Consider the following 18627-nt stretch of genomic DNA (forward strand, 5'->3'; position numbering starts at 1 on the left):
TTACCCATTCAAGCCATCTCCAGCCATTATTAAATGGATGTGGAGGATGGACATTATGAAAGGAACAGAAAAAAAGAGGGAAATAACAGAGAAGGAGAAAGCTTTATGGAAACAAGAGAATCAGAAAGTGTTTAGCAGGGCAGCCCTATAACTAAAAACAGTTGATACAGACAAACCCTGAACAAACAACCAGGCTAAGAACTGGGAAAAATGAGGTACTGAAGGTGAGGATGAGCAGATACTATGGTGAATGGACTAAGGTATGAAGACAGACCAATGCCTCTGGTACACAGACAAAGAGGAATATCGAATGGAATAGGAAAGGAAAGGAAAGACTCTACACAAGGGATGAGTCCCTGAGCTGAGGCAAGGGACCAAACAAAAGCCATGCATGAAGATGGAGTTTGGTGATGTCGGAATGAACTATGTTCAATTGTGGTTGTTGGAGGAGAGACTGGGACAAAAGTAAGGCCAGGGAATGCCATTCCAGTAAGGTCCAGAGCAGAGAGAACCACATCCGGGCAAGCCACTGAAGCAACAAGCAGGACACAACAAGGAGTGGTCTGGATAAAGATAAAACTCTGGAGAGGAAACTGATCAGAGAGTATGCATATGGGTGAGGACCCCTCCAATCGTGACTATACGTATATACTCCCATAGCTGAAGGATGTGGAATCAGAGATCAAGAGGAAGGAATTATGGCATTCCAGTGAGTAGCAAACAATCTATCTATGGTGTTCCCAGTTGAGAACATACCCACCAAAATACCTGTAAAAGAAGGGACCTCTCTGTGGGGAGAACCTGGTCGAGTCAATATAAGCAATCAGCCACTAGATTCATAACATTGGGAATGTGACTTGCCAAGATTGCCATGTAGTGGTCATGGGCCCAGTGAAGAAGATTCAGATTATGAAAACACAGAAATCTGGATTTGGTTCTCCCTTGCTTGGTGATATAGCCGACAATAGTGGAATAGTCAGAATGAACCATAACCACCCACCCATCAGAAGCAGGAGGAAATGATACAGATCCAGACAAACTGCCAAAAGTTCCAGGATGTTGAAAATGGAGGGTAGCCTCCTCAACAGACCATAGACTGTAAATCTCTTGGGATTCGAGGAAAGCCCCCCAACCCCCCAGGGAAGCATCAGTAAACAGATGAGACTCTGGACAAGGTGGAGGAATGGTAACCCCCACAGTGGTCAGATCCCTGTAGAGCAACCAAGCAAGGTTGGCCCTGATCCCAGGGGAAAGGGTAAAGGGATGGTCCAAGGGATCGTGGGAGAAGTACCATTGGTCAAGAAGCGTCCACTGAAAAGCATACATGTGAGCTCAACAAGGGAATGAAATCCTCCAAAAAAGCTCACATCCTCAAAAATGAAAGAACCCTTGCACAGTGAGAAAAGAAGAGGGTAGGACCATTGAGACTGCCTGCTCCATATCCCTGAGCCAAAGTGAAAAAGGCTGAGCCTGACAAAGATGGGAATTGAAGAAAAAACCCAATAAAATAAGATATGGAGTGGGTTTAAGAACTTCTCCAACTAGACCAGAAAAACCCTAGCCAAATAGCTTCCCAAAGAAGTAAGCAGGCATGATTGACTAACTAGGCATGAGAAGAGTAGAGCAGGAGCTAGATGTCCATGAAAAGGAGAATCTGAAGACTCCACGAGTGAAATTGATGGTCAAAACAGCATACCACTTGATAAAACACATGAAGCAAAAGAGGGACCAAATGGCAGCACCCTAAAATGGAAGACACAACCCTCATGGATGAACCAAAGAAAACAAGATGGCACTGGAGCAGTTGGAATATGAAGGTAGGACTCCATGTAGAAGCAAGGTGGCTCCAGATAAGAGTTCAACCAAGACGAATATTAAACGGGAATGAGTGGGTACCACCTGGTCAACAGCCTCTTTGCACAGTAGGTCTTGAACTGACTAGGCAAGACAACTGATAAGATAAAGGACACAAAAGTAAAACCTACCCTGAAAAACATGAAAATGAAAAGGCACTCAGTTAACAATAAAAAATTTGACTCAAATCTAATTCTCAATTAGATGTGACTAGTAGTAAAGAAAAAGGAATTTACAAACTAACATAAACAGTGAAAGAAAGTATAACTAATGAACCAGCAAACCCTCAAAAGTGGCCGAAATTACAATTATACAAATAGTAACTCTTATACAAAACCCACACATATACCAAAACTTTTAAAAAAAAGTAATAATGAAACTTTAAACACAAATATAAACTAAAGTAACTTAGATGGTACAAGAATTATAAAACTCTAACTTACCAAATACTGAGCAGAGAAGACATGAAAGACCTAAATTATTGTGTGATTAAATTAGGTCAATCCACACAAGCTCACATAAACTTGTTAAACATGGGTATACCTATTGGGATTGAGGAATACATGATGAAAACTTACCACAGATCTCTTGGGAAAAAGAACAATACATAATCAAGGAGATTACATGGAGGCACAATAACAGGTGGAAAATGCTATAGAAAGAAATTTTCACTCAGTAGTTATATACTTTCTCTCAGAAAATCTTAACGTGAAAGGAAAAAATTGTCAGCCAAGTGTAAGACATGACCTCCCCGTCGAACTAAAGCATATACTTCCCCAGCCAACATCATTGACCCCCAAGACCTAGGAACTCGTATCAAAACCACTGTCAACTGGCGTGGGAATTTCATCATCTGACATATTAAATCTCGAATTCATATGAACAAATTAGAAGTTGAAAAACAAAAATATTTCTAAAACAAACGAGTAGAAACAATGGAAATCAAACACAAGAAGTCAAAACTTATACAAATTTTGTGATCAAACACAATCAAAATTTTGTAGTCACATAGAGAGTGAGTTAAAACACACATCTACACACTAGAATGCACATCGAGAAAGTGAGGATTATTCTAGAATAGTAGAGGGAGCTAGCTGTGCCAGTACAGAAGGTGCAGTACAATTCGTGGAGAGTAGTTGCATGATCAGCATGTTTTCTGCAAAACTGCAAAGATTAGTGTGCTGTAGCAAAATTTTTTTCATCAATGCTTAGAGGCAGACCACAATCGAGATAGCTTTGGGTGAGAGGATGTAGTACTGTTTGGAAAATTAAACTTTTATTCCAGCTAACCTTAATATTCAAAAATTTACATTGCACTCTAGTTACTTCATATGAAATAAAAATATTTTTAAAAATATATGTTTAAACATACATAAAAGAAGGAGAAACAGCATCCTATACATATGAAATAAAATGAGTTATATGAAAGATACATTTATGTAAGTTTAAGGCAAAAATGGAAGTCAGAAACGTACCACTATCTACAGAACGCCAATCTTGATCTGTACACATGCCACGAGAGAGGTTTCTGCTAGAAGAACACGGTCCGTGGTTAGAAATCATGATAACCTCATCATCACTACTGTGGTCTTGCTGCCTATTTCTGCTAGAACCACTTCCTTGTTCTCCTGGTCTTATATTTCTACTTACTGAAATTCCCATTTGGCTTAATATGTCTGTTCTATTTTTGATTTCAGATGGTGAAGTGTGAGAAATGGGGTTAATAATTTCTTCTTCACTCTCTAATTCAGCATCATATAAGTCAGGATTTAGATGAGCTAAACTTAATGTTCCTTGACTATGCATATGTGAATAAGAAACACCTGTTCTCTCATGTACAGGTCTTTCTACAAGCTGAGATCGTTGGCCTCTAGCATGTAATGACTTTTGATGTTTGCTGTGGTGAAAATGAGAAGATCTATTAGCTAAACTTTTTGGAATACAATCATCAGTACTATTAAGATTCACACTACCACTGGCTTCTTCGGTAGTTATGTCTTGAATGCTGTTTATACTGTTCAGAGATTTCTGTTGTCTTGAAACTAAAGGTAGTTTATCTTGATATCTTTTACACCTTCTTGTAGAATGAGCAGACATAAAAAGTCGTTTTTCTTTCTCTAGAGCAGGTTTACTTGCACCAGAATTACTTGTAGAGGGCCATGATTTACAGGCCTGACCAACAACCGTCAGATGGCTTCCTTCATCAGAATTTGATATGTGGTTGGTGCCACTGTTTGGTACATAAAAATAACTTTTTTCTCCTGTAGAATGACTCTTACAAATAGTTTGTCCATTTGAAATTTGAACTGAAGGTGTTTGTTTGTTACTTTTTTCACAATGCTGCTCTAAGGATGATTGTTTCTGATTTACAGGGGAAGGTACTTTGTTACAAAACTTGGAAGTATTATCTTGCTGTGACCTTACTGACGAGTTTTGTGGTAATGATGTGATTTTAAATAAATCCTCATCACTCTCACTATCAACATATTTAACCCCTTTATTTGGAGATTTGAAAGGAGAAATGAGTGGTTGTAATACATTTCTATGGAAACGGTGCTTCAAAGTTGAAGGAGCTAGTTTACTTGATAAAGAAACATTTGTACCACCCAAATTTGGTTTATTGTTGGCCACAGTTGCTTCGTATTTTCTAAATGGCACAGACTGATCAAAATTAAATTCTGTAGAATGAGCAGTGGAGTGTTTTTTTGTGTTTCTGTTGATGCCTAAAGTGCTAGAAGCCTTTTTGTTCTCAATGATCTGAAATGGATTTTTCTTTAATCTTTGGCATCCTGCAATATCATTCTGGATTTCTTTCATAGCATTTTTTTCAGAAGTAGACTCATTAGTATTGAAAGATGGTAGAAACACAGGGTTTTCTTTGCTAGATGATGTCCAGCTATTAAGTGTTGAACTAGAAGATGTACAATTTTCTTCTGGGTGAGAAACACTTGGAAATGTCTTACAGTGAGGGAAATTATGAGTCCTTGTTGGCAGATTTTTTTTTATACATAAATCAGAAGATATTTCAGATGAAATGAAATCAGTACAAGACGAGTTTGAGGAATGTGTGGTAAACCAATTATCACTATTACATAAAGATGTTGAGCTACTGAATGGAGTAGAAGAAACAACAGATGTATCTTCCAAATCACTCTCTTTATTTTTTATCACTTGAGAAACCTGTATGCTTTCAGTCATTTGATGTCCGGTCAGGTGAGGTAGACTATCTGAAGACAATGGTGTATTTTTTGATCTTTGTTTTTTTTCCATAACAGAAAACTTACGAGACATTGAAAAAATATCTTCTCCTACAAGTGTCTCAGCTACATCATTAGATTGAACCGAGGTACTTATATCTTCTAGCTTGTAATTTAAGCATGTTCTTTTGGGTCTGTTTAGTTTGTGTTCTTGCTTTCTTCTTTTATTACACATTAAGATGGGGCTAAAAAGAAAAGAGCATTAAGCCATGTATGTTTTTAGGATGAAGCACTTGTTAGTTTTACATTAACCTGAACATCTCAAAAAATTTTGGGTTTTAAACATAACAAACAAAAATGTTACCTAATATATCAGTAGGTAATATTTTATATTCAGTAAAAAAATGTTGTGAGTATATTATTCTATATCATGTTTATTATCCCAATTTTATACAAAACAGAGTAATTAAAACAGAATCACAGTCACCCACTCTGCAAGTCAATGAGACTAAGTTAAGGGGATCGAGTGGGCTACAGATGAGGGGCGACACAGTTTCCAGTATTTGAGTTACAATAACAACAAAAAAGTACTCCAATTGAAAGTTTAATCTGCTAATTGCAAAGAAAAATTACTGCCAAACAAACTCACGTTTCAATAATGTTTGGTCAAGAAGGTCCAGAGTTTAAGAGGTTGGCTAAACAATGTTTCTCATACACAAAATAGCAAGTGTTCATGTTCATGCAGGTAACACAGCCATCTTACAGTGACAAGTAAGCTTTATGAAACCTTCCTTGGTCAACCCTTTTGACAGAACTCATGAAAACCATATAGAAAATGGCTTTATATCACTGAAGAACTAGATCTTGTACTGTCCAACATGTGCAGACACTACCATGTTATGTGTAGGATTTTGGATAAGGATATGGATTTTACTCCCTCATAGCCTGGAAACTAGTGTGAATTTGGCTATATTGGTAGGCAATTCACACTCCAGTTATAACAAGGAGTTCAAATCTCTATTAAGGATTTTAAAAAAAGAGTACTGTAAAGCTTTACTTGGGAATCAACACCCCAAACATTGATATTCAACATTTTATTCTTATATAAACTGATTGAAATACTCTAAATTTTCAAATTCTGATGTAACAATTTCTAATGAATCTCAGTATATTTACTCAAGTACTAATTTATAAGAGTAAATGAAAGAAGAATTCAATTTTTTGAAAATTTATATGAATGAAATACAAGCAGTTGATTCTAATGGGCATTATCAAAATATAATTTCCAGTATTAGATAATTCATAATTTAAAGTACCTAATTTATTTACTCAAAATTTTTAAAAATTACATAAACTATAAAACATGAATATCAAATTGCATACAATAGTCAGTCACACAGCTCCTTATCCAAACATTAGCTGCAAACTGTTATGTTTTTAGCAAACATAATTCTTACCTGATTTAGCAAAATATTAAAGCTTAATATTTCATTCCTTAGAAAACAAAAAACAAATGAATGAGTATCTTATGTACATAATTATATAATTTACCTCGGGGTTTCTGGAACAATCATGCAATTAGTACCACACTCATTCTTTTCTTCATCATTAAAATAAAAACTCTTTTTCAGTTTCTTTCCTTCTCTTAGTAGTTTCTTGTCCTTACAATCATATAGAGATGTATTTGATTCCTTAGAATTTGGTAAAATAGGTCCATTTTCTAGATGTTTCTGGCCACTTTGTTTAAGTAGCCTGTCTCTCAATGTTGGAATATCGTCCTCACTACTGTCTGTCTCACTGAACAAAAAAGTTGATTTCTGTGGCATTTTCTTCATTATAACTTTCAGATGTACTTATAGCTATAAGAAAAGTAAAGTTTAATTTAAGCTATAAATAACTTTCTTACTCAGTCTGATGGACATTGTCACAACTGACTAATACTAACAAATTTATAATGAAGTCCAAAGTAAGGTTCAGATTCAGTATTATTCCTGATACACACAAAAGTTTGTATTATACAATGTTCTCTTTATACCAACATATAGAATACTTAAATTACTACTAAATTTTAAGAATAAATCTATAAACACTACTTTTTACTGCACCCAGAAACTATCTCTAATACTATTTAGTTTTAAAAGTTTTTATACATGAAAAGCTGTTTTAGAAAGCTTTTTAAGATTGCGATACTAAAACTTCATAGGCTTTCTTTCATAATGATCTATCTAAAATCTTGGATTACTTAAGGTCACGTACACAAACTCCTACATAGTTAATGATCAAGAAAAATATCCACACATTCAACAGATTAGTCAAGGTATATCTAAATGTCTTGATATTCTTCAGAAACTTTGCAAAGGCATTTTAAGACATGAAAACATTACAACATTGTAATGAGAATAATTAACTGTAGTGACCATTTTGCACTTGCTAGCCAAAATAAAAAAAAATTATTATGACTAATCCAAAAATCTTTCCCCCAATGAGCTACCTTTAAACTGCATCATACTGAAAGAATTTAATCCATTTTATGATATTAGAATATTTATAAGTTAACAAATTTTCTTACTATAAATATTTTTTTTCTTTTCTAAATGACTGCATGTTTACATTTAGCAGTCATTTAATTCAGTACAAAATCAAAAGGGCTATGATGAGGAAATCTCATTCTTTAGCAAACAAAAACCAACAAATGTTATATCATTAGAAAAGTAAAGTTTAATTCAAATATATTTCTTAATCTAATGGACATTTTACTACTGACTGATACTCACAAATTTTTTAATCAATCCAATGTAAGGTTCAATACCCCAAACATGTCTCCCTGAATTATAGACTGGGTGTTGAAAATAAAAACATGATATTGGTACCCAACAGTTATTTTATATAAACTGATTGAAATATTCTAAGTTTTTAAAGTTTGATGTAACAATAATTTCTAATGAACCTATCAGTATATTAACTCAAGTACTAATTTACAACAGTAAATTGGAGAATAATCATCCAATCCTTAGAAAATGTATATGTATGGAATACAAACAGTTGATTTAATTGGGCATTATCAAAAATGTATTTTCAATATTACATAATTTGTAATTTAAAGTAGTATTTAATACAATTGTGTTAAATTAAATGTGATTTATTTTTTTTAATTTCCCACATCTATTTCACATAACATTTTAACAAAATTGTGTACAATAAGAATCCATTTGATTTTTCAAGGCTATCCCTGTCTTATCTGAAGCCTAGCAGAGTTTTCCAAATCTTAAACTTCTGTCCTCTCATCCTATTATCTTCAGGATATAGCCCAAATAAATCAATTACAAATATCCAACTGTTTAATTGCACCAGCAAGGTTTATTACTAGTTCCCTATTGATATTATTAATGTACAATAAGGCTTATTTCTCTCCAATTTTCCATTCCATCTCCAAAATCATCCACATAACCCTATTCTGAATTCTTTCTAACAAATCAGTATCCTTTCTTAGATCAGGATACCAAAACTGTATACAGTATTCCAAGAAAGTTATATAAAGAGATTACTACCTTGAGTAACTTGTAATCAATATGTCTATAAATATATCATAAAATTCTATTAGTTTCAATAATAGCAACAGTTGTCTTGACAGCTTGAATGACTTATCCATTACTGTACCAAGATTCTTTAAATTCTTCATTGAGTGCATTCCCATCTGTATTAAATGCATGATCCAAATTATAACCCAAAATGTATTATCTTGCACATACTAAAACTAAAAGTCATTTGTCAAATATTTTCCCAACTGACCAATTGATCTTGTTCTGTAATACATTGACATCCTCAATACAGCTTGACACAACGGTTTAATGCCATTCTCAAGACCTCAGCTTTATTAATTTATTGAGTCTGTATCAATATTGTTAATGTAAATAAGAAAAACTAAGGTTCAAGCACTAGTAACAAGGATCTCGGCTTTATTTTTTATGCAGTTGTGGCACAAAGTTAAAGGATAAAGTTAATAGATTAAAGTAAAAAATTATTACAAGTATGGGTTAAGTGAGAAAGATCCTTTATTTATCTTAAGAGTTGAAATCACAGTTAAATCAGAAGTGTTTATTCTACTGACTTCCCAAATACCTTTCTCTAAGTCAGTATCCTTTCTTAGTTAAGGAGGCCAAAAATGCATACATATTCCAACTGAGGTTTAACTAGTGATTTGAAAACTTATAATTACCTCTTATTCTTTGTAAGGGTTTGAGTGAATTTTATACTACTAAGCTGAGATCCTTTTCTTCTGTCACACTGTTAAATGCATTCTCATCTATATAAAACATGTCATCCAAATTCTGAGAACCCAAATGCATTACATTGCATTTACTATAAGTAAAGACAAATTTGCCAACCACCTGTCCAACTTACCAATTAATCCAAATCATTTTGAAGTACCTCAACATCATCAATGGAATTGGAAATATCCAACAGGTTAATTGCACCAGCAAGGTTTACTAAATTATTCCTTATCAATATTATTAATGTAAATGACCTCTTACCACACCATTAGTAACAAAGACCTAATTTGGCAGGACTCTGTTAATAACACTTTTTTTGTTTTGCTTGTTCTCATCTAACCATCCTACAATTCAGTTAACTAGTCTTTTCCCAATTCTTACTAATGTGGTTTTCTTAGCTAACTTTCAGTTTGGAACTTAATCAAAAGCTTTCTGAAAATCTATGTATAACAAATCCATACCATTTTTATCACATAGATAACATCCTCAAACGAACAGATCAAGATATTAGTAAAACAAGATTTCATTTAAATGTATTCATGTTGGCTCTCTTTTATAGTATCATAATTCATTAAACATTTTTGTCAAGCTTCTTCATTCGGATTCTAGAATTTTTTCCCAGCATAGAAGGCTAACTATTCAATAATTTGCACACTAATTCTTATCATTCCCTTTTGAAATAGCAGTACCACTCCAATCCTCAGGCACCTACTCAATGTCTACCGACCTTCCTTAAAACCTTCGCTGATCATAGTGATTTACTTGTAATCTCTCAATCTTTTTACTTACCACAGAGATTAATGTCTAAGTGTTTAAGATTAATTCCCAAATAGAATAGTCAGAGTCTGGAATACTGTTAACAGCTTTTCTTGGAAAACCAGAAAAGAAAAAACATTTAACAGCTTAGCCATCTCACAGTCCTCAACAAAAAATCTTGTCATCAGTATCCTTGAAGGGTGCAATCCAAACTAAGATTCTGCTTACATATAACATACATAAAAACTCTTGCTCTTACATTTATTTTAAACATTATCAGATATTGGTATCTTTTAAACTCTTTTGCCTTTTTTTTTAACCACATCCTCAGCTTTCCCATCATTCTGTAAATCTTCTACCTCTTAGTTTAATCTTCATAAACTTGTGGTCTTTACCACTAAAATTCTCTACAGTTAACTGATCAGGTTTAAATTTCTCTGTTATCTTTTTCCTTCTTTTAGGAATATACAGGTTTTGAACTAAAAACAATGTACTTTTAAAACTGAAACCAGCCCATATCATTGTTTAACTCATTATTCAAATTCATTAATGATGTATTTTGTCTCATAGTCTCAAAATTGGCTTCCGAAAATGAGGAACTAATATTTCTTTTTCTTTTTATCTTAGCATTTAGAAAAATTTAAGATGCAATGATACTCTTCCCCAAATATTCTCTACCCACTTCAACACTTGTACTTTTTGTAAATATACCATAATTAGCAGTTAACAATATATATATAAAATTGAATACCCTATGCTTAATATAGAAAATCATCCTTAATCATACCAAGACACCTCACTACTTAACTCTATACAATTCCAATCAATGTAATTAAAAGTAAAGTCTCCCACAATTAGTGCATCAGTATACTATATATATTAGTAGCAATCATCATCATTTTATACAATTTGTCTTTAACCTCAACTGTCTGACCAGATGGGCTATATATAATAAAATGCTAATTAGAACTTCATACCCTTCAAAACCCCAATGTAACCCACTCAGATTCAATCTCTTTACCATTTTTTTATGGCTTCAATCCAACATGCTGCAGCTCATTTCTTATAGAGAATACCACTCTACCTCTTATTTTAAGACATGTAATTTACAAATTAACCTCTATTAATATTATCAAATTATCAATTTTCACAAAGTTTTTAAACATGTTTCAATAACTCCCATTATATCCTAGTCTACTATCTAAACTTGAACCCTGCACTTATTCATTTTGTTCCTAATACAATACTCTTAACATTACAATTACTGGAATTAAGCTGTTAATGTATTATTTTTTATCTTTAAGTTTAAATGTGAATTTCTTTATTCCTAGTTCCCGAACTCCCTCACCACAATGCACATTTGATCACCTTTAAAACCTTGTCTGGTCATGGTAGTGACAATGATGCCTTATTTTAAGTCTATCAACCTTATTCTTTACTTATTCCTTATTTACTAGTACTTATTCCTTAATGTTTATTTTAAATTATACTTACCATCAAATGATTAATATCAACACGATTCACATCTAAGTTCTAACTATTGCCATATTATTGGAGTATAACTATAAGTTATAACTAAGTTTTGTACTAATGGATGTAATGCAGCTCCTGGCTTGTTCTATTTTTAACAAAATTTGTTCATATCAAAATTTTACGCTTAGATTTACAATTTATAATACAACTTCAGAAAACAGTTTTACTAGTATTACTATTAGTAGTAGTAGTAATAATACTAGTATTAATATATACTATTACTAGTAACTGTAAAAAAAATATATGAATGCATATGCATAGTCTGGTTACTGAAACTGCAATAATATAAGCAACAAAGCAATGTTTTAAAAAATATACTGCTTGATTAAAATTAGTTTTCCTTAACCAACTCAAGAATCATAAGATCCATTAAATTAAGCCACTTGTGATTTACCCAGTTACAACTATGCGACGACCATAATTTGCCGCGCCCTCTTTACTGTTAAAATAGGGTAACAAAACACTACAGCTTCTTTTATCATATAATGCGTTTTAACTGAAATTTCCTTTATAATAAAATGAAAGCTAGCAACTTGACTATATATAAATATATTACACTGATTTTTTTATACTATATGCATACAAATATACAATTTCATGTAAAGGACAAAAACAGCAAACACTAATAAATACATATACCTGTAGTTTTATTGAGCGAAGTGTCGACTAAAAATTTAAAAGCAGAATAAAACGTTCGGATTCAAATAACTATGTTGGTAACTTATGCGTTATTTTTATTTGGTAATTCAGTATTATATTAAATCTAATGGCCAGAATTTTTAATTTAATAAAATTTTCTAAATGAAGTTTTGTTTGTTCGTAATTAAGTACAAAGCTACACAATGGGCTATCAGCACCCACCGCGGGTATCGAAACCCAGTTCCTAGCGTTGTAAGTCAGAAAACATAACGCTGTGCCACTGGGGGGGGGGGGTTATAGCTTTGCTATAAGAAAACACACATACACATTATCTGTGCTCTGCCTATCACGTATATAGAAACCCGGTTTGTATAGCATTGCAAGTCAGCAGACATACTTCTGTGCCACTGGGGGGATTAATGTCTAAAACAACTTTGTTTTTCCGACTATAATGTTCCTACATTTCTCTTGAAATCAATATTGAATTCAGAGAGTTTACGGGGGGGGGAGGAAATTTCCTTCTGTACAACAAAAGTCACCCTGAAATATTTTCACCATTTTGTCTTTTTTACAGATTTAATTTTTTATCTTTTTACTGGGAGACGTTAACTGGACTCAACAATTATACAAACGGAATAACGCAAAATTCTGGTGACTTCTCGAAAAATGGCGTGTTTGACCTTTGCAGCTAGCCAATGTATATCGCGAAAAGTAAGAGCTAGTGAAAGAGTCCATACTTAGAGTTAGATTGTATAAGGTAAACATAGACTTATTACCAAACATTCTTCCAATTTCTCGAAGTGTGTAAACACTATTAGACGTGTGGACGTTTCTAGAAAAGAAGTTCATGGTTTTTAAGCCCATGTGGAAACTATTTGTATAATAGTGTTTTTATGTTAATTAGTTGTTTTGTGCATTATTTCATGTTGTGATTAAAGTTTGTGACTTGAACTTTTCTGTGGTGGAGTATGTCGCAGAAATTAATTTTACAATTTATTACAAAGAAACCTAGACTACAGGTAATGAGTAGTGGTGCTGATGCTGAGTTTCTGGCTCAAACTGAAATTAAGCGGTAGAGTGTTGGAACAAGTGATGTTGATTCGTCAATACCCTATTGCCGCTGCTTCCTCACCCCCATCATCGACTTCGGTTAAATACCAGAAGAAATTGGAAGATAAATATGAATGACTGTTTTTGATACATCCCTTGGAGAAGTGTTTTGTAAATACTGCTAAGAATTTCTGAAAAATTATCTAGATGCACTACAAAGAACAGTTGATGTTTTCGTAAAAACTCCGTTTTACAACTTTCGAAAAGCAACTGGGCATATCGAGAAGCTCGACAAACATTCTAAATCCGAGAGACATACTCATGCTCAAGCAGTGCATAAGCTTACTTCATGAAGAGAGTCTTAAAAGATAGGTTGAAACTTTACTTGTTCAACAGTCGACTCGGAATTGTAGTCGCAACAGACAAGCAATGGCTGCATTTGTGAGAAGCTATTACTTCTTAACAAAAGAAGAAATTCCAAATACTACAATGTATGGACATTTGATTTCTCATCTTTTTATGAGCTACCGTTCGACATATGTAAACAAAACTACAGCTTGCGATCTGCTGACCTGCACTGCTGAAGTTCTAAGTGATTGTGACGCGTCAGAATTGAATAACAAATACCACTCTATAATGGCTGATGAATAATCAGATAACAATGTGAGCCAGTAGTCAGTTTTGATTCGCTATATGACTATAGTGACTGCAGTGAAATAAAATACAGTATCCTGAGCATTACTGATCTAGCAAGCACTGATTCCGAAACCGTTTTAAGTTCGCTTTACAGAGAGCCGACGAAAAGAAACCTAGATTACAAAAAAATATTCCTTGTGCTTTATGTGGTGCCATCAACTTTTCAAGAATGATAAGTGGTGTGTGCGTGTGCGTAAGCGACTTTCAAAGAAAGCAGGAAAGGAAATTCCTTATGTACAATGTAGGGCCCATCTTTTATCTTTAGCCTTAACCAGCTCTAGAAATAAAATCATGTTTGTGAAGAAGGTTCTTCACGTCATCAAAGATATATATTCACTATTCCACAATTCATCAAAGCGTGAACGCATGTTGCACGAGGTTCAGAGGTCATTTGAAGAACCTGAACCAAAAATTCTAAAATCAGTCGAAGTGAGCTGGTTCAGTAATTACAAATCTGTTCATGCCGTCTTAACTTGTTACTGCTCAATTATGATGGCCTGTGAGCACCTACACGTTAGCAGGAGGTATCTTGCTGGAAATGAACAAATCTAGTTTTCTTGTAACCTAGCAGTTTTGGATGAGGCTTTATGTGCAGTATCTAATCTCAGCAAAATTTTGCAAAAAAACCAAACCTGTTGTCAGTTCCTCAGCTTGTGGCGTCGACGATAACACCTTTGGGAGATATAGGGACTCAGTGTTCTCATTTAACTAAAGAAAACTCTATTTCTATAACTGTCGTAGATCTCAAAAGGAAGGCTTGTGGTGTGCGTCTGATTCTTAAAAATGAGCCAGCAAGTCAAACCTTCAAAAACGTTAACAAATTTGTTGGCACTATGATTGAACAAATGGAGCACCGATTCAGTAATCAAGGGGTCTCCCTCATCAACGCATGTGCTTCCTTCCAAACGATCTAATCAATGTACAGCTTGACATATGGTGATGTAAAGAGAGAATGTAGCTTCTTTAATACACTGAATGCTGATGCAATGTGGGCTGACTTGAGCTCATTCAAGTACATTGCAAAACAAGAGCAAGAAGATCAAGATAGAAATGTTGTGCAATACTTGTGGAAAGCAAATATCGGTTACGACCTGAGGGTGGTGCCAATTTCGACTGCTGTAGTTAGGCATCCTTTTAGCAGCACGAACCGTATTTTAAATAAGGGTCCGGCGGTTAGGGTGCTCGACTCGCAATCTGAGGGTCGCAGGTTCGAATCCACATCCCACCAAACATGCTCGCCCTTTCAGTCGTGGGGGCGTTATAATGTGACGGTCAATCCCACTATTCGTTGGCAAAAGAGTAGCCCAAGAGTTGGCGGTGGGTGGTGATGACTAGCTGCCTTTCCTCTACTCTTACACTGCTAAATTAGGGACGGCTAGCGCAGATAGCCCTTGTGTAGCATTGCGCGAAATTCGAAAAAATAAACATTTTTACATAAGCTGAGAAACCGGATGAGACAACACCCACTTCAAAGCTGCATAAGAAATACTATACTTCTCTTAATAATGATGTTAGTGCTAGTAGTGGCGAATCAATGATCTTTATTGTTCTGAGTTACCATACTTATAGTACTCTGATTCGAAAAAACACATGTATTGGTAAATCACTTAATAAATTCATATATTAGTTTTGGTAGAAATATGCGTTTTTTGCACCCTTACTTTACCACATGCATTTCATTTCTCTGAGGCAGTGATAAGAAACTTCTACTTACAAATTTAGTTGAAATAAAATGTACATAATTTCACCGAACCTATAATCTGTATTGATAACAATCTTCAGTAAAAAAATTCTAGTTCTTTTACACTTCTCTACTTCAAGCTTGAAAATTAAGGAAGGGAAATATATGGCTCTGATGATGGTAAATGTGTTATCAAAACTAGACAGCTGTAATTAATAATAGTTTACCTTTAACTGTGCCAAAAAAACCTTTTTGAAAATTCTAATATATTATCACGTGCCTGAAAATAAATTATTAAAATTAAGAGATGTGCAAGCTTGTCAGCTTTGTGGTATTTTTCATTTTATTTATGTTATGACATATTTCTCCTCATTTCAGATTTAAACCCCAGACCTGTCATGTGCTCTACCAACAGGTCTAGCTCCTTAGTGCTTGCTAGTAATGCATTATTAATTACTCAAACTACCGTGAGGTGTAATACAATTTATTCTGTTTTACTTTCAGGCATAAGTTGGTGAACTGTGTTGCATTTTTTCTCAAATAAAATGAGAATGTATATGTTGCACGTTTAGGCTTTTCGTGTTTGCTTTTTCTCAATCACCTCACAATCCTAACGTCAAGGTAGCATATCCTAATAGTGCTCCAACTTCCCAAATCTCTGACCTAACTACACACCTCAGTTGTGCTAGTGCTTTTAGTTCCCACAGTATACAACTGCCTGTGAGTTCTTTATAATAACAATGTCTTTATTAACCAACATCTTAACTTTAACTTGTAATGCATGGCTCATGACTGAAAATCACAGTAAGCCTCAAACCTCCAAATTCAAAGTAATGGCAACACTTGACAAAGTGCTGAGTGTGTTAAAAATGTAGCAAGAATAATTTACTGGATATTTGACAGAATGCACCAGTTCTAAATGAACAATGTAAATAATTCCTTAAAATATAATTAGATTTGCTTCAGGAATGACAAAATATATTACAAGAGATCTATACCTTATGGCTACATCTATCTATATCACACACACTGCTGAGCCATCATGAGTAATATTATCAGAAAATAAATGAATTTGAGTATTCGATTAAACTCCACAAAGGTTGGGTAACCTAATGATTTAAACAGGTGTTTTGTATTTTTTCAATCCCATTTAGCTCTATAGTATTCATAATGATCATCAGTTGTCCAAGATGAAGTGGATAAGACTGGTAGATCATAAGTAGGTGATGTTCTTCAGCTCTATTTCCTACTACAACTTTCAATACATTGATGTATTTGGTGTTTGCGTGTCTAAAAACTGTAGTTCATCTTTAATGTAATCAAAATGCACAAAAATAACCTAATAAAAAAGTTTATATTTTATCAGTTTAAGTTAACTGCAACCTATATGATGACTTTTATATTTAATTTTCTAGAAGTTTATTAGCAGCTACCATATGGTGTATCTGAATTTAAATGTCCTTATTTCCTGTACAGGATGGTAAATATGGAATTAAATTTTTCTCTTTGTCTACCTTATTAATATAAATTTCAAAATCTTCATCCCTACTCCACACAAAAAAAATTGTTTTTTCCAACCCACATATATGTATGTATTTTTTTTATTAAGACCTGACTGATGTTACAATATTTTATCGGTAGGACTTCTGGTAACGAGCTCTGGCACCTGGTCCACCAAACTTCTTTGGCTCACAACGACGTGGGTCAGCAACTAATAAAGTTCTGTCATACTGAATCAGAATATCCTTGATTTCTTTCTTAGAAGATTCATCAACATCTATAAAAAATCAAAACAGTAGTTGAGATGTTGTTAATAAAGACAATTACTTGTATTCTCAAGATTTCAGCTTCAGAGGAAGCACTAATATTTAAATGATATTAGATCTTTTATTGCTGATAAAATCGAGTTTTGAAAAATAATTATATTTTCTAAATTTTTAACAAAATATAAAGTCACTAAACACTTTGATGTTACTGAGGCCATATAATCAATTAATACAATAGTTTTTATATAAAATGGGAGATTTGTTCCTACATACAATTACTATTAGATAGCAAACTTACACTTCTGATAGTATGCAACCAGAGCTTTGGAGATGGCTTGTCTTGTTGCTGTAATATAAAAGCTTCACAGTTAAATGTTATCTTCCCTTTTTTTTATATATAAGATAAAATGGAAGTAGTATTGACTGTTGTTTTCTTTTAACATTTGAAAAAAATGTAAAATAGTACTAGAAAAGTTAACTAATTATACATAAACACACAAATAATACAACTGTTATAATTCAGCAAACCTGAAAATTACAAAACACCTCTTGTATCTTGAGAACATACAAATAACATCACAAAACATACATCTTGTAACCAATTTATTTTGTATCTTTACAGATTTAACAAAACACAGGACCAAAAAATTGACAATTACTGACCATACTTCTAAAATATTCAATGCCACCTCACACATGTATTTGGCTAACTATATTCTACAAAAGTCTGAGTAGCTTCTAAAATTAAATAAAAAGACTACCATATATCTGGGCCACATGACCTCCTCCTTTGACACGGACTCTTATGTCGACTCCTGCAAACCTTTCCTTGCCTAGTAGCAGGACTGGTTCTTGAAGCTTTCAAGGGGAATAAAATTGGAGAAGAGTTGGAGTCACAAATGCACTCATTTTAACATGTACTATAGTATAATAATCAAAATATCTAAATAATTAAGAAAATATATAAAACAAATGTTAGATTTAGTAAATTTCATGGCAATTGGTTTTTCTGTACATTTTTAAATATTTACTGCCCATAGGAATGAAGTTAGAACAATTTAATTCCTAAAGGCATATTCTTGATGACTTATGAAAAACACAGTGGGATTTAACCTCCATGTTTTCTATATGATCTTTTTGAAGTGTAAGAGTAACAAAACTAAAAACAAAAGGACATGCTTAAA

The 18627-nt window shown here is 33.6% G+C and overlaps 2 protein-coding genes across 4 annotated transcripts in view; both read right to left on the reverse strand.

The window, feature by feature from the left end:
- LOC106468873 (serine-rich adhesin for platelets-like) overlaps positions 1–12043 on the reverse strand; it is a 59852-nt gene extending 47809 nt beyond the window's left edge. Inside the window, exons 1-4 of one of the 3 annotated variants that reach the window (XM_022398005.1) lie at positions 9453–11519; positions 7826–7887; positions 6603–6910; positions 3330–5296 (exon numbers count right to left, since the gene is read on the reverse strand). In XM_022398005.1, the coding sequence (XP_022253713.1) occupies positions 3330–5296; positions 6603–6886 (2251 nt within the window). In that variant the 5' untranslated portion in view covers positions 6887–6910; positions 7826–7887; positions 9453–11519. The other 2 variants (XM_013929324.2, XM_022397997.1) reach the window with 2 other exon arrangements.
- A 5217-nt stretch (positions 12044–17260) lies between these two features.
- Positions 17261–18627, reverse strand: part of LOC106468915 (40S ribosomal protein S16-like) — a 5028-nt gene continuing 3661 nt past the window's right edge. The window contains exons 4-6 of the mRNA XM_013929370.2: positions 18205–18301; positions 17742–17789; positions 17261–17454 (exon numbers count right to left, since the gene is read on the reverse strand). Of these exons, the coding sequence (XP_013784824.1) occupies positions 17309–17454; positions 17742–17789; positions 18205–18301 (291 nt within the window). The 3' untranslated portion in view covers positions 17261–17308. The remainder of the gene's footprint in view (positions 17455–17741; positions 17790–18204; positions 18302–18627) is intronic.

The sequence above is a fragment of the Limulus polyphemus genome, unplaced genomic scaffold, assembly GCF_000517525.1.
Source record: "Limulus polyphemus unplaced genomic scaffold, Limulus_polyphemus-2.1.2 Scaffold92, whole genome shotgun sequence".
NCBI lineage: Eukaryota > Metazoa > Arthropoda > Merostomata > Xiphosura > Limulidae > Limulus > Limulus polyphemus.